At 40.9% G+C, this 15,007-nt stretch overlaps 1 protein-coding gene across 3 annotated transcripts in view; it reads left to right on the forward strand.

The window, feature by feature from the left end:
- Positions 1 to 15,007, forward strand: part of LOC132404056 (clustered mitochondria protein homolog) — a 99,416-nt gene that overhangs the window by 46,925 nt on the left and 37,484 nt on the right. For all 3 annotated transcript variants that reach the window (XM_059988040.1, XM_059988038.1, XM_059988039.1), the window contains exons 17-20: positions 191 to 275; positions 5,108 to 5,261; positions 12,288 to 12,427; positions 14,626 to 14,706. In XM_059988040.1, the coding sequence (XP_059844023.1) occupies positions 191 to 275; positions 5,108 to 5,261; positions 12,288 to 12,427; positions 14,626 to 14,706 (460 nt within the window). The remainder of the gene's footprint in view (positions 1 to 190; positions 276 to 5,107; positions 5,262 to 12,287; positions 12,428 to 14,625; positions 14,707 to 15,007) is intronic.

A 15,007-nucleotide genomic window follows, 5' to 3' on the forward strand; every position in this document is an offset into this window, starting at 1 on the left:
ATACTCTAGATGTGGCCTAACCAGAGTTTTATAACTTTGCAACTATAATAGCCAAACTTGTAATACTTCTTCGCAGGATGATGATACATCTGATAATGCTAAGGGGCGGTGGGAATAAGAAAATGTCTCTGTCATCTATTTACCTTCTGTCTTTGACTATAAAATTATGTTTTTGATCTGTGTGTTCCAGTGCTGGGGTTGATCAGGCAGTGGAGCAGTTTGGTCTACAGAAGGTGTCTCTTTTGCGTGAGTTCTGCTTAAAGGCTGGAATTCAGGTATTGCTGAATCTTTAATCATAACTACGTGTCATACCCACAATCTGCATTACTGTGGTAGTCTTTCAGCATGCTACAAACAACAGCTGTACTGTTGTCCTGCTTGGCTCATCAGATGGGCATTCCAGTACATTGTTCAGTAATTGTAGAAGGATGCAGTGTACTGAACAAAGTATGACTATAATGGAACATTGATTGCATTTATAGTGCTTTTTTGCAAGAAGCATATGTACAAAAATGAAATAATACAAAATAGTAGCAATAAGCAGGTTCAGGTTTCAGGTTAGTAACAAATTGTCTAAGAAATATAATGTCTAATGTGTCTGGGTGAACTTATTGCATTCGGTGTGGAAGGCAACTGCTCTTTTGTGTAAGTTGGCGCGGTTTTGTCCCATAAGTATTGCAGAATTCCTGATTCTTCCTTCCACTGTGTTTTGCCCACAGTGGAGCCCTCATTGTTTAATATTTTGCTCTCTTAGAAGCAATTGAAGAATGGGAGGAAAAAGATTAAAGAACTTTTCATCATTAGTTACAGTTGGGTAGATGTCAGTTAAGCAAAGCATGCACACACAATTTACAATTGCTTAGTAGCTGGTAGGATTAATTTATAATTTTTTAAATTGAATTTTCAAATGGTTACAGAAGGGGAAAAAAGTATCAACCCTTCCCCCCCCTTAACCCCTCCCCCCTAACATATCCCTGTAGAAAGAGAAAAAAAGGGAAAAAAAAAGAAAGAAAGAATGCCTGGATATCGGAAGATCCCCACATTCTCCATGGAGTTCATAATAGCTTTAGTATATATATTTCTTTCTTTCCCCAAATAACCAATAATTTTATCTTCGGAGCACCTATATATTTAATCCTATCTTTTGTAAATAAGGGTGCCAAATTTTCAGAAATATTTCGTATTTGTCTCTTAAGCTATAAGTAATTTTTTCAAATAGAATGCAGCTAAAAGCTATATCTATTTTCATTTTCTTAATGTATGTTAAAATTCTTTTTCTTTTCACCGGTCCATTAAGCCCATTAACATTAAAACTTTAAAAATTCAGTAAATTAGTCATTATTTTTAACAGGGTTACTCCAGTCTATAGTAATACCTAACTTTTCAACTTTCGTGGTACCTTGGGGAATCTTTTTAAAATTCTCCGTATTGCTATGTGTCTCCCCCCTCCTCCCCCCCCCCCAATTGTCCAGGCAAAGAAAGAAAAATAGATTATAGAGAAAAAAGATAACAAAATACCCCCCTACTAATGATGTGAATAAAGAAAAAACACAACATTACCCCCCTCCGTTGTGCGGTCATGTCAATCGCCATGATTACACACGTGAATCCCGTAGCAATCGATCTGAAGTTCCCTCAGCTTCCTGTCACATAAAAAAAGTATATATAAGAGAAGAAAAATAATCACTACTCTCGATTAATATTTCTAAAATTTTACCTTTCTCCCCCTGTATCATATAACTAAGGATATATTTAAATATTCTTCTGTCCTTAAACATCCATCAACTCCATTCACTGTCCCTGTCTTCATCTTTAATCCATTTCACTTTTAAATCTTTGGCTGTGGTTAGTGAATATTTGGGAGTTCTTGTACAAATTCTTCCGCATCCCGATAATCAGTAAAAGATCTTCTTTTTCCGTCATCCAAAAAAATTATCAAGGTTGGCGGGTGGCGCAATATAAATTTATAACCCTTTTCCCATAAAACTTTTTCGCTGGGTTAAATTCCTTCTTTCACTTCAAAAGGTCATAACTTATATCAGGATAGAAAAGAACTGTTTTCCCTTCTATCATCAATGGCCCATTTCTCTTTCTGGCACATTGGGCAGCCGCCTTCAGGATCTTTACTTTATCTTAATATCTTAAGCATTTTATTAAGATTGATCGTGGGTTTTGATCAACTTGAGGTCTTGATCTTAAGGCTCTGTGAGCCCTTTCAATTTCAATTAACTGGGTTCCTTCTTCCATTTTGCAAAATTTCCGGAATCCATTTATGAAAAAAAATTTATTGGATCCTCTCCCTCTATATCTTCTTTAAGTCCAACAACCTTAATATTATTTCGTCTGTTAAAATTTTCAAATACATCCACTTTTTCCAACTGTTTTCTTTCTGATGTCCAGGCAGAAATATTATCTTCCATTTTATTCACTCTATCAATGGTGTCTCCCATTATTTCTTCCAAGTTTTTAATTTTCTTGTCCATTTTGTCCTGTCTTTTCATCATTTTATCAAACATAATCTTCATATTTTAATATCTTTTTTATTACTTTTAATGCTTTTAATTCATGCATTATTTGCACCAAAGATTTTTTTATGTCTCCAATATCACCTCCAACCTCTTCCTGTTGCTCTTCTTTGTCTCTTCGTCTTCGTCTGATTTATCCAGAGAATCTGATTCCACCTCATTTTCACTTTCAGTTCCGATCATAGCTGGGATTTGTAGTTTGGGTTGCTCGTGTTTGTGCATGCCCCTTCCTTCATGCATGCGCAATTCCTGTTGCTCTTTTTTTTGATGTTGCTGCAGTTTCCTGTTCTGTATCGCCGGAGGTAAAATGCACTTGAGCCCAAGGCTCTTTCATGGCTGCCGGCCTTGATTCTTTTCCAACTTGTGTTGTCTTCAAAGTAGTAGTTTTCTTCTGCTTCTGTTTAGGAGACATATCTTAAGACAATCCTGAGTAGTTTATAAGTAATTTTTAAAAAGTATTTACTAACTTTTCTTCACTTAAACATTATTGTACTGGTTTTTTACGGGAGAGCTGTATTTCCACGTCTCAATCCTACGTCATCATGTGACGTCCCCCAGGATTAATTTGAGAAGCTTAAATTGTACCATAAATCAAATCAGTTTAGAAGTCAACAGGGAGAAGTCTTGTTGAATTTTGTTTACCACAATTTTCATTTAAATCACACTTTCAGTGAGGTTTAATGCACTTCATAGGAACATAATGAAATTTATTTATTTAGAATACAGCAAAGAATAGACCATTCCAGCTCTTCAAACCGCACTGCCCAGCAACTCTGAACAACTCTAAGTTTAACCCTAGCCTAATCACTGGACAATTTACAATGACTAATTAACCTACTCAGTATGTCTTTGGACTGTGGGAGGAAGCTGGAGCACCCAGAGAGAACCCCCACATTCTGCGGGGAGTATGTACAGAGGATGCTGGGAATTAACTATGATGAACTGCAATAGCATTGTGCTAACTGCTATGCTACCATTGTTTTGGTTTCTGCAGTCACTACATTTTTTCTAATCAAATGAATCCAAGTCGGCACTGATGCATTCAGTAATTAATTCCATGATATTTTAATCAAAATTTTAGAGAGTAGATTTGGAGCCAGTCACCGAATTGAGCCAGTTTGTGTTAAATTAAGTCAGGAGGCCATGTTCTGTTAAGGGAAGATTGATAATCATTGTCAAAGCAGAGACCAGAAGGCAACTGATATCAAGTGTTTGATGGCAGACATGGGGTTGAGAAAATTGCTAAGTCATTGGGTGGATATTATGGAGAAACAAAATCTTATTGGCCCTAATGTCCCAGAGTCTTCCTTGAGAAAAGTGGCATTCTACATGAGAAGAGTTTAGGGTTGTTTCACCTGGTCTTTTTTGACCAAATAGATTAGCAAGCGATTGCCAACACAAAGAAGACAACTTTACATTTATTGGGGATAAAAGAAAAGTAACTCCTCCTCTCTTCCCCCCCCCCCCCAGTTGAATCTTGAGTTCTCCTTAATAAGTCCTGAAGGAGCTCTACTGAAGTTTATCATCTTTTGACTCATCTGAGAACTCCTCTTTCCCAAAGACAATCATATGCTAAATATCACTTGGAATTCATAAACTATTTTGGTGTTGAAAGTTCGTGGATAATCTGGACCTTGATGAATTAGATGTTCAATTTTGTGTAGCTTTGAGCATTGATCAGAGGAGGAGGATGATTACAAAGGTTTGTTTTGTCCCTCTGCAACTCCATCTCATGACTATTTGAATCTTAGTGGCAGTTCAGCTACCCCAGCAAACATATTACCCAACGTTGTATAACTTATCATATTTGGATGCCTTCAGACCACAAATTACTTGACCTTTAGCTCTGGGTCTAGCCCGGACCTCAGCTGCCATCACCTCTAATCTGAGAGTTTCCTCGCTAACGCTGGACCCTTGGGTTCCCCTTCTGGCATCACCAGTCTCCGACTCTGAGTCTCTCAGGCTCCCCTGATACTTCTTGGGTCCTCAGAGTTTCCTTCTTCCTTCCAACCTTCCCCCCCTCCACTGATGCTATCACCTCTCCTCCCCCCTCTGATGCCAGCTGTGCCTTCACCATTCCCTATGACCTTCCCCTCCCTGAGGTGGAATATTCTATCCTCAGCAAGGGGCTTGCTTTTGCCCCCTTCACCCACACCTCTGTGAGTTTGGTGCTTGCCTCAACAGCAAGTCTGTCTCCAAGCCCACTTCTTTGACAAGAATTCCCCATCTCACACCAGTGACCCCTTTTCCCATCTCCAAACCTCCTCCTCTTCTTGGACACCCCACCCTGGTTGCTCTGGATCTTTTCAACTTTATTACCGATGAGATATCGGTCCTGAAGAAGAGTCTCAGCCCAAAATGTTGACTGTTAATTCATTTCCATAGATGCTGCCTCACCTGCTGAGTTCCTGCAGCATTTTGTGTGTGTTGCTCTGGATTTCAGCATCTGCAGAATCTCTTGTGTTTTGGATTATTTCTACCTTTTGAGGGGGATGTATGATGTACTTGCAGAGTCATTTCAAGCCATAAGCATTTTTTGATTTATTGGGTTGTTTATAATGTTCTTAAATATTTTCTCTTAGGTTCTGCTGCGAGATTACAATTTTGACAATCGTCACAAACCCACTTTCACAGAGGACGACATTCTTAACACATTCCCTGTGTTCAAGCATATTATTGTGAAAGCAACAGATGCTGAGAAGGTTTATCAGCAAGCAAAAACTAAAATTCAGAAAGGTACGCAATCACATTGAAAAGAAAATGTACTTCTTGGTAGAACAGGGAATAAGCAAGGTCTTTAAAAGAGGGCTCATGTAGAGAGAGTTTGATATTTCCTTAGATGTCATTAAGGCCGAGAGTAAAATTAGATCTGAAAAAGAAGACCTTGTAGAGTAGGGGTTCCCAGCCTTTTTTATGCCATGGACCAATACCATTAAGCAAGTGGTCCACAGACTCCCATTATACAGCAAGATTTCAGAGCCAGAGCTGCTCCACGTTGTGAAAGGCTACACTGTGGAAGCCAGACTGATTATTGTGTGCCACTAAATTTTACAACAGTGCTGATGGTGGTGTGTAACAGAATTCGATAATACCCCTCCCACTTTTAATATCAAACAGCAAACAAGGGCACGTGCCAGAAAATAGTCAGCAGGCCGGGCAGGATCTGTGGAGAGCAAATGGAGTAAGCATTTTGGTTCAATGGCATTCAATTGAATACCGTTCTGATGACCGGAAACCCCCTCCCTCCTCCACCCCCCTTCTGTGCAAATGCTGCTTGACTTGCTGACTACTTGTTGACCATTCTATTTTTATTTCACGGTTTCCTTAAAAATATTAAGATTCTTGTGAATTTTGGAATTTTGCTGCCTTGTTCCAAGAACAGTTCTTTCAAAGGGCAGAATTGACAGTGATCAGAAAGTTTATTTCCTTCTGTATTGCTAACTTCAACTCTTATAATAGAACATAGAAAAGTACAGCAAAAGAAAAGTCCCTTCAGCCCACAATGTTCTGCCAAACCAATTAAATTAGTAATCAAACAGAGAACTAAATTAATCTCTCTGCCTACACAATGTCCATATCCTTCCATCTTACTCATATTCATATCTAAATGTCTCTTAAAAGTTCCTAACCTTTCTGCCTCTACCAGCACCCCAGGCAGTGCATTATAGGCACCCACCACTCTCTTGAGTGGGGGGAGAACTTGTCATTTACATCTCCTTTGAAATGACCCCTTCACACCTTAAATTCATGCTGTCTGGTATTGGAGATTTCAATCTTTGGGAAAAGATATTGTCTTTCCACTCTGTCTATGCCTCTCATAATCTATATACTAATATCAAGTATCTCCTCAGCCTCTGCTGCTCCATAGAAAACAAACCAAGTTTGTCCAACATCTCATTATAGCATGTGCACTTTAATCCAGCCAGCATACTGGTAAACTCTTCTGCACCCTCTCCAAAGCCTCAACTTCCTTCAGTGTGCAATAATCCAGATATGGCCCAAATAGAGTTTTATAAAGCTGAACCTCAGTGTCTCAACTAATAAAGGCAAGCATGCCATATGCCGCTTTAACCTGTATCAGGGAGCTATGAACTTGGACCCCAAGATCCCTCTGCTCATCAATGCTGTTAAAGATCTTCCCCTAAATGGTGTGCTGTCTCTTTACATTTGACCTAGCACGATGTACCACTTCACATTTGGCCAGATTAAACTCCATCTGCCATTTCTCTGCTTGTATCTGCAAATGATCTACAGTGCCTGTAAAAGTATTCAACCCCCAACCCTTTGTTCACATTAATGAGCATTTCAACCAGGGATGAGCAGACTCTATTTTCTAAGGAAGCTGAGATCCTTCAATGTGTGCAGCAGGATGTTGGAGATCTTTTATCGGTCTGCTACAATGAGTCCAGTCTTCTTTGCTGCTTTGTGTTGGGGGAGCAGCATCGATGCTGGTGTTGCAAGCGTACTGAATAATCTCATCAGAAAGGCTGGAACTGTCCTTGGCCGCTATCCAGACTCTTCTGAGTTAGTGGTGGAGAGGAGATCACTAAGCAAATTGTAATCCATGATGGACAATCTGACACATCCTCTCCATGACCTACTGAATAAGCAGTGGAGCACCCTTTCAGACAGAAACCTAGAAAACCTACAGCACAATACAGGCCCTTCAGCCCACAAAACTGTGTCGTACATGTCCTTAGAAATTACCTAGGGTTACCCATAGCTCTCTATTTTTCTGAGCTCCATGCACCTGTCCATGAGTCTCTTAAAAGACCCTATTGTGTCCGCCTCCAGCATAGTCACTGCTAGCCCATTCCATGCACTCACCACTCTCTGTGTTTTTTAAAAAAAAACTTAAACTGATATCTCCTCTGTACCTACTTCCAAGCGCCTTAAAACTGTGCCCTATCATGCTAACCATTTCAGCCCTGGGAAGCAGCCTCTGGCTATCCACACGATCAATGCCTCTCATCATCTTATACACCTCTATCAGGTCACCTCTCATCCTCTGAAACTCCAAAGAAAAAAGGCAGAGTTCACTCAACCTATTCTCATAGGGCATGCTCCCCAATCCAGGCAGCATCCTTGTAAATCTCCTCTGCACCTTCTCTATAGTTTCCACATCCTTCCTGTACTGAGGCGACCAGAATTGAGCACAGTACTCCAAGTGGGGTCTGACCAGGGTCCTATGTAGTTGCAACATTACCTCTCAGCTCCTAAATTCAATTCCACAATTGATGAAGGCCAATGCACTGTATGGTTACTTAACCACATAATCAACCTGCGAGAAGCTTTGAGTGTCCTATGGACTCGGATCCCGAGATCCCTCTGATCATCCACACTGCCAAGAGTCTTACCATTAATACTATATTCTGCCATTATATTTGACCTACCAAAATGAACCACCTCACTCTTATCTGGGTCGAACTCAATCTGTCACTTCTCAGCCCAGTTTTGCATCCTATCAATGTCCCGTTGTAACCTGACAGCTCTCCACACTATCCACAACACCCCTAACCTTTACTAACCCATCCCTCCAATTCCTCATCTAGATCATTTATAAAAATCACGAAGAGTAGGGGGTCCCAGAACAGATCCCTGAGGCACTCTACTGGTCACCGGCCTCCATGCAGAATATGACCCATCTACAACCACTCTTTGCCTTCTTTGGGCAAGCCAGTTCTGGATCGACAAAGCAATGTCTCCTTGGATCCCATGCCACCTTACTTTCTCAATAAGCCCTGCATGGGGTACTTTGTCAAATGCCTTGCTGAAATCCATATACACTACATCTTCTGTTCTACTTTCATCAATGTGTTTAATCACATCCTCAAAAAGTTCAATCAGGCTCATAAGGCATGACTTGCCTTTCACAAGGCCATGCTGACTATTCCTAATCATATTATGCCTCTCCAAATGTTCATAAATCCTGCCTCTCAGGATCTTTTCCATCAAGTTACCAACCAGTGAGGTAAAACTCACTGATCTATAATTTCCTGGGCTAACTCCACTCCCCTTCTTGAATAAGGAAACAACATCTGCGACAATTCAATCCTCCGGAACCTCTCCCATCGCCATTGATGATGCAAAGATCATCGCCAGAGGCTCAGCAATCTCCTCCATTGCCTCTCACAGTAGCCTGGGATACATCTCATCTGGTCCTGTTGAATTATCCAACTTGATGCTTTCCAAAAGCTTCAGCATATCCTCTTTCTTAATATCTACATGCTCAAGCTTTTCAGTCTGCTGTAAGTCATCCCTGCAATCGCCAAGATCCTTTTCCGTAGTGAATACTGAAGCAAAGTACTCATTAAGTACCTCTGCTGTCTCCTCTGGTTCCATACACACTTTTCCACTGTCACGCTTGATTGGTCCTATTCCCTCATGTCTTATCCTCTTGCTCTTCACATATTTGTAGAATGCCTTGGGGTTTTCCTTAATCCTGTCCACCAAGGCTTTCTCGTGGCTCCTTGTGGGTCCCCTAATTTCTTTCTTAAGCTCCTTCCTGCTAGCCTTATAATTTTCTAGTTCTCTATCATTACCCAGTTTTTGAACCTTTCATAAGCTCTTCTTGATGAGATTTACACCATGGTTCCTGTACCCAACCATCCTTTCCCTGTCTCATTGGAGCGTACCTATGCAAAACCTCAAGAAAATATCCCGAGAATATTTGTCACATTTCTTCCATACAGTTCCCTGAGAACATCTGCTCCCAATTGATGCTTCCAAGTTCCTGCCAAATAGCCTCATAATTCCACTTACACAAATTAAAACACTTTTCTAACTTGTCTGTTCCTATCTCTCTCCAATGCTATTGTAAAGGAAATAGAATTATGGTCACTAGCTCCAAAATGCTCTCCCACTGAGAGATCTGACACCTGACCAGATTCATTTCCCAATACCAGATGAAGTTCAGCTTCTCCTCTTGTAGGCTTATCTATATATTATGTCAAGAAACCTTCCTGAATACACCTAACAAACTCAACCCCATCTAAACCCCTCGCTCGAGGGACATGCCAATTGATATTTGGGAAATTAAAATCTCCCACCACAACAACCTTGTTATTATTACACCTTTCCAGAATCTATCTCCCTATCTGCTCCTTCACATCCCTGTTACTATTGGGAGGTCTATAAAAAAAAAAACCCAGTAGAGTTATTGACCCCTTCCTGTTCCTAACTTCCACCCACAGAGACTCCATAGACAATTCCTCCATGGCATCCACCTTTTCTGCAGCCGTAACACTATCTCTAATCAACAGTACCACGCCCCCACCTCTCTTGCCTCCCTCCCTGTCCTTTCTGAAACATCTAAAGCCTGGCACTCGAAGTAATCATTCCTGTCCCTGAGCCATCCAAGTCTCTGCAATGACCACAACATCATAGCTTCAAGCACTGATCCACGCTCTAAGCTTATCCACTTTGTTCATAATAATACTTGCATTAAAATAGACACATCTCAAACCATCGGTCTAAGTGTGTCCGTTCTCTATCACCTGCCTATCTTCCTTCTAGCACTGTCTCCGAGCTTTCTCTATTTGTGAACCAACCGCCTCTTCCTCTGTCTCTTCAGTTTGGTTCCTACCCTGCCAGCAATTCTAGTTTAAACTCTCCATCCCCAATAGCCTTAGCAAACCTCCCTGTCAGGATATTGGTCCCCCTGGGATTCAAGTGCAGCCCGTCCTTTTTGCACAGGTCAGGCCTGCCCCAAAAGAGGTCCCAATGATACAGAAATCTGAATCCCTGCCCCTTGTTCCAATCCCTCAGCCACACATTTATCCTCCACTTCATTCTATTCCTATTCTCACTGTCATGTGGCACAGGCAGTAATCCCGAGATGACTACCATTGTGGTCCTGCTTCTCAACTTCCTTCCTAACTCCCTGTAGTCTGTTTTCAGGACCTCCTCCCTTTTCCTACGTATATTGTTGGTACCAATATGTACCACGACCTCTGGCTGTTCTCCGTCCCACTTCAGAATACTGTGGACACGATCAGAAACATCCCGAACCATGGGAGACAAACTGCTGTCCGTGCTTCTTTCCTGTGTGCACAGCATTTCTTGTCTGACCCCCCTGTTTTGCCCCCTCAACAGTATTCAAGCAGGTGTACTTATTATCAAGGGGTACAGCCACAGGGGTGCTCTCCAGCATCTGACTCCTGCCTTCCTCTCTCCTGACTGTTACCCACTTATCTGTCTCCCCAGGCCCTGGTGTGACTACTTGCCCCTAGCTCCTCTCTATCACCTCCTTACTTTCCCTGACTAGACGAAGGTCATTGAGCTGCATCTCCAGTTCCCTAACACGGTCCCTAAGGAGCTGCAGCTTGACTCACCCAGCACAGATGTGGCTGGCTGGGAGTCTGGGAGACTCGTTCAGCTCCACCGTCAAAAGTATCATTACAGAAAATCTTTCCTACCAATTGCAATAAGCATGTACAACAGTTCATGTTTGTGCTACAGGAGAACACAGAATAGACCCTGTTTTATTATTTTGTGCTTTATTGCGCATTGGTACATTATTATTGTGTATTCATTCTGTAGGTTGTTATCAGTTAAGCTTGCACACTGCTAAGTGTGTTTTTAGATGTTGCTGTTGTAACAAAAGTATTTCCCATTTGGGATCAATAATTATTTTTATTATTTTGATCAACTTAACTGAGAATTTTTATTTGTAAATCACATGCCCTATTTCTCACAGTAGGGCCCCCCCAAAAAAACAGGGGAAGTGTAAAACATAAAAAAAACTAAAAATTCAAAAACTGAAAAGTCAGCAGTTCAAAAGTATGTGTTCCCCTTTATCAGTACTTAGTTGAGCCACCTTTCATGGTTATCGCAGCCAGTAGTCTTTTTGGATAAAGTCTCTGTTAGCTTTGCACAATGTGATGGATTCCTCCTGTGCCATGTTAGTTGGAGGTGGTGGTGGACAACAATCTTGAGCTGCCTGACTGGGCCACTCAAGGACATCAATTTTCTTCATTGAAGCCACTGCATGGTTGCTCTGGCAGTTCTGCTGGAGGATGAACTTCCTCCCCGGTTTAAGGTTTCTGGCAGAGGCTAGCAGGCCTTTATCCAGGATCTCTCTGTATTTAGTAGCATTCATCTTCCCATCAATCCTGACCAGATTTCCAGTCTCTGCTCTTGCACTCAGAAGGTCCCTGTTTATACTTGGGAAGTTGAAATCCTCAATGACAACAGCCCTATTGTTCTCACACCTTTCCATAATCTGCCTGTGTATCTGTTCCTCAATTTCCTAGTGGCACCCTACCTACTTTTGAGTTCTATCCATATAGACTCGGTGGACGAGCCCTCCATTATGCCATCCAAGTGCAGCTGTGGTTTTGTCCCTGATGAGTCGTTGAATCTGTGAGTGTGTGTGTCTGTCTCTCTGTGTGTGTGTCTCTCTCTCTCTCTCTCTGTCTGTCATGGCCATATTATCATCGTTCCATATACTGATCCATGCTCTGAGTTCAACACCATTAGCCATAATACTTCTAGTGTTAAAAGATAAACACTTAACCATGTAACAATCACAATCACAGCACGGAAACAGGCCATCTCGGCCCTTCTAGTCCGTGCCACTATCAAACTATCAAACTTCCAAACTATCAAACTATTCCATTGTATCTATTGCCCTATTCCTGCCTGCTTTTACTGGCCTTGTTATCTACCTTCCTCTCCATCCCTTCTCCTCCTAACCCGCTACCTGGTTCCCATCCCCCACCAAACTAGTTTAAACCCTCCTCTTATTGTTTTTATTTCTAGGAAATATTAAGGAAGGTTTTCAATTAATTAAAGAATCTTTAAATTTGTTCAAAAACGTGTATGGACCTTTGCACTCGGACGTCTGTGGTTGTTTGCACCTGCTTGCACAGTTGAATTACGTCATGGATGATATTCCCGAAGTGAGTAAATACTTCTAACAGTGTGCTGGAAGTTTTATTCCCAGACTAAAGATATTCAATAATTGCCTATCTTTTACCTGCATTGTTGGATCCTGATTTTATTATACCTGTGGCTGTGTTTTTTCAAGTGGACAGGAGGATCTGATTGTACAATAATTCTTCACATTAAGCTGCATGTGAAATACATGCTTCAAATGGTCTCTATCTGCTGACTTAATCTGGAGATGGGCAGCGTTCAATACTATTCATTTACAATCTCGGCATATCTATGACTATACCAATTGCTGTCTCAGTGCTTCAACACTGATCTCTTGAACAAATCAACGGACAGGCAATTGAAAGATCTGCAGTTAATTTCCCAATTTTTTTTAAAACCACTCTTCACTGGTGCTCACAGGAACATTTATGAAGTGGAAGTGTAATGATGGAGACATACCAAACAATAGAATCAGTAATAGAAGAGATTGCTAAAGGATTTGTTGTACTTAATATACTGTATATAAGATCTTCTGCCTTGTGATGACAGAAGAAACTTCCTCATTCTTAATTTGCAGAGCTCACTATCTTGGGGTTCCCAATCATGGGTCCACGGATGCCTCGGTTAATGTGAGGGGTCCGTGGCATTAAAGGGGTTGGAAACCCCTGCTCTAGATAGTTCAATCACAGTGATGTTAGTGTGGCTGTGGACTTGCCTTTATGGACAGCACGTTGTGATCAACAGCAGCTACCACCTTCTTATCAGAGTCAGGTATACTATCACCTATGTGTATGTTGATAGTATTGTTCACTAGCATGTGTCATGAAATTTGTTAATTTAGCAGCAGCAGTTTAGTGCAGTACTTGATAATATAGAAAGGGGAAAAATAAATGTTAATCAATTACAGTAAGTATATGGAATAGATTAAATATGGTGTAACAACAAAAAGTATATAAAATAGCAAGATAACAAAGGTGCTTCATATCAGTATTGTATACAAAAAGAAATCAAATCCTAGAGGGAGATACCAGACTGCATGACGAAAGGCCCAGGGAAAATGGTATGTTTTATAAATGGATAAGAGCTTTTGAGATAAATTCTAGAGTTTGGGCCCAGAAGTCAATTTTGGAACAATTTTAAATTGGGGATGTGGAGGAATCTAGAACTGGAATGCTGATGTTTACAGGTTTCAAGGCCTGGAGAAAGTGCAGAGACACAGGAGACATGGAGAATTTGAAAAGAGGAATTCATGTTTTACAATTAAAGCACTGCTTAAACAAAATAGGTCAACAAGCAAAGGTGACTGAATGGAACATGGGCAACATAGCTGGATGACCTCAAGTTTATGGAGAGTGGGGTGAGGGAGGTCAATTTGGAATGTGCTGGAGGAGTTAAATCTTGAGATGAAAGATGTGGATGGGGGTTCCACCAACTGTTGACTGAGGTGAGGCTGGAGTGATTTTTAAGGTTGTGGGCTTACAGGTGCCAAGAATAAGAGATTTAAAACTCATTGCAAGATCAAACAAGACACCAGTGCTTGCAGTCTGTTCAATTTTGGGTACTTGCCAAGGAGAGAAAATCAGACACAGGCTAGATCATAGAACATAATGGGCACTGAAGGAAATGGCTTTAGTAGGAGAAGATGTTTTTCTTATTTCTATCCTGTGCACAATATCATCAAGTAATCCAACACATCTAGACACAGCTGAGGGGTTGAGGGAATTACAGTGAAATAAAGCTGTCATGCTTTCAGGATACACGTGGATAATCAGGTATTTACAAATGGGCTTTGGGCTTCTTGTGTATTTCTTTCATTCATTCTTTGGACTTCTGTTTCATGGATGTCTGTGAAGAGTAAGAATTTCAGGTTGCATATCGTATACATTCTTTGATATTAAATGGAACCATTGAGATTACTGAAGTGCAGCAGATGGATGATTAGTGGAGAGCTGGAGCTTAATCATTGGGGAGAACCAAATGTATTGAAGCAGATGCAGGAAGATGGACTGTTTTTGCAGTCGGTCCTGTTGAATGATGGTAGAGAGATTTGGGGAATGCCAGCTTTGTCAAAGACTACAAGCAAGTTGAGAAGTATGAGTAATGGTTACCTGTGTGTCACGATTGTGCTGTGAGGACTGTTCACAGACTGAAGTGATTTTTCTCAAATGCCATTACATATCTCTTTCATTATGATCACTAATGTACTTCCTCTTTCATACAGGCTATAAAGAACCAGCAAGAAGCTGTAATAATCAGCGAGCGGATCCTTGGCTTCGATCATCCCAACACGATTCGTGAATATGTGAGTTATCATTTTATTCTTCATTCACCCTTCTAGTTCATTTTCTATGACCAACACACTGGAATGTGCTTGCACACGTCGATTCCATTCAGTTGTTATTGACACATAATTTCAGCACAACACTTTCACAGTGAAAACTAAACCTAGCAAGTGTGTACATATATACATATATGCATTTCACATGATGCTGAAAAGAAACAGTGAGTGCTTTTCCCCCTTTAAACTAGGGAAGCAGAAGCCAGTCGGAATGCTTTGCACACACTGCTGAAATTGGTTAACTCAGTGGAGAACAGGAATGGAA

This window comes from Hypanus sabinus, chromosome 13, assembly GCF_030144855.1.
Source record: "Hypanus sabinus isolate sHypSab1 chromosome 13, sHypSab1.hap1, whole genome shotgun sequence".
NCBI lineage: Eukaryota > Metazoa > Chordata > Chondrichthyes > Myliobatiformes > Dasyatidae > Hypanus > Hypanus sabinus.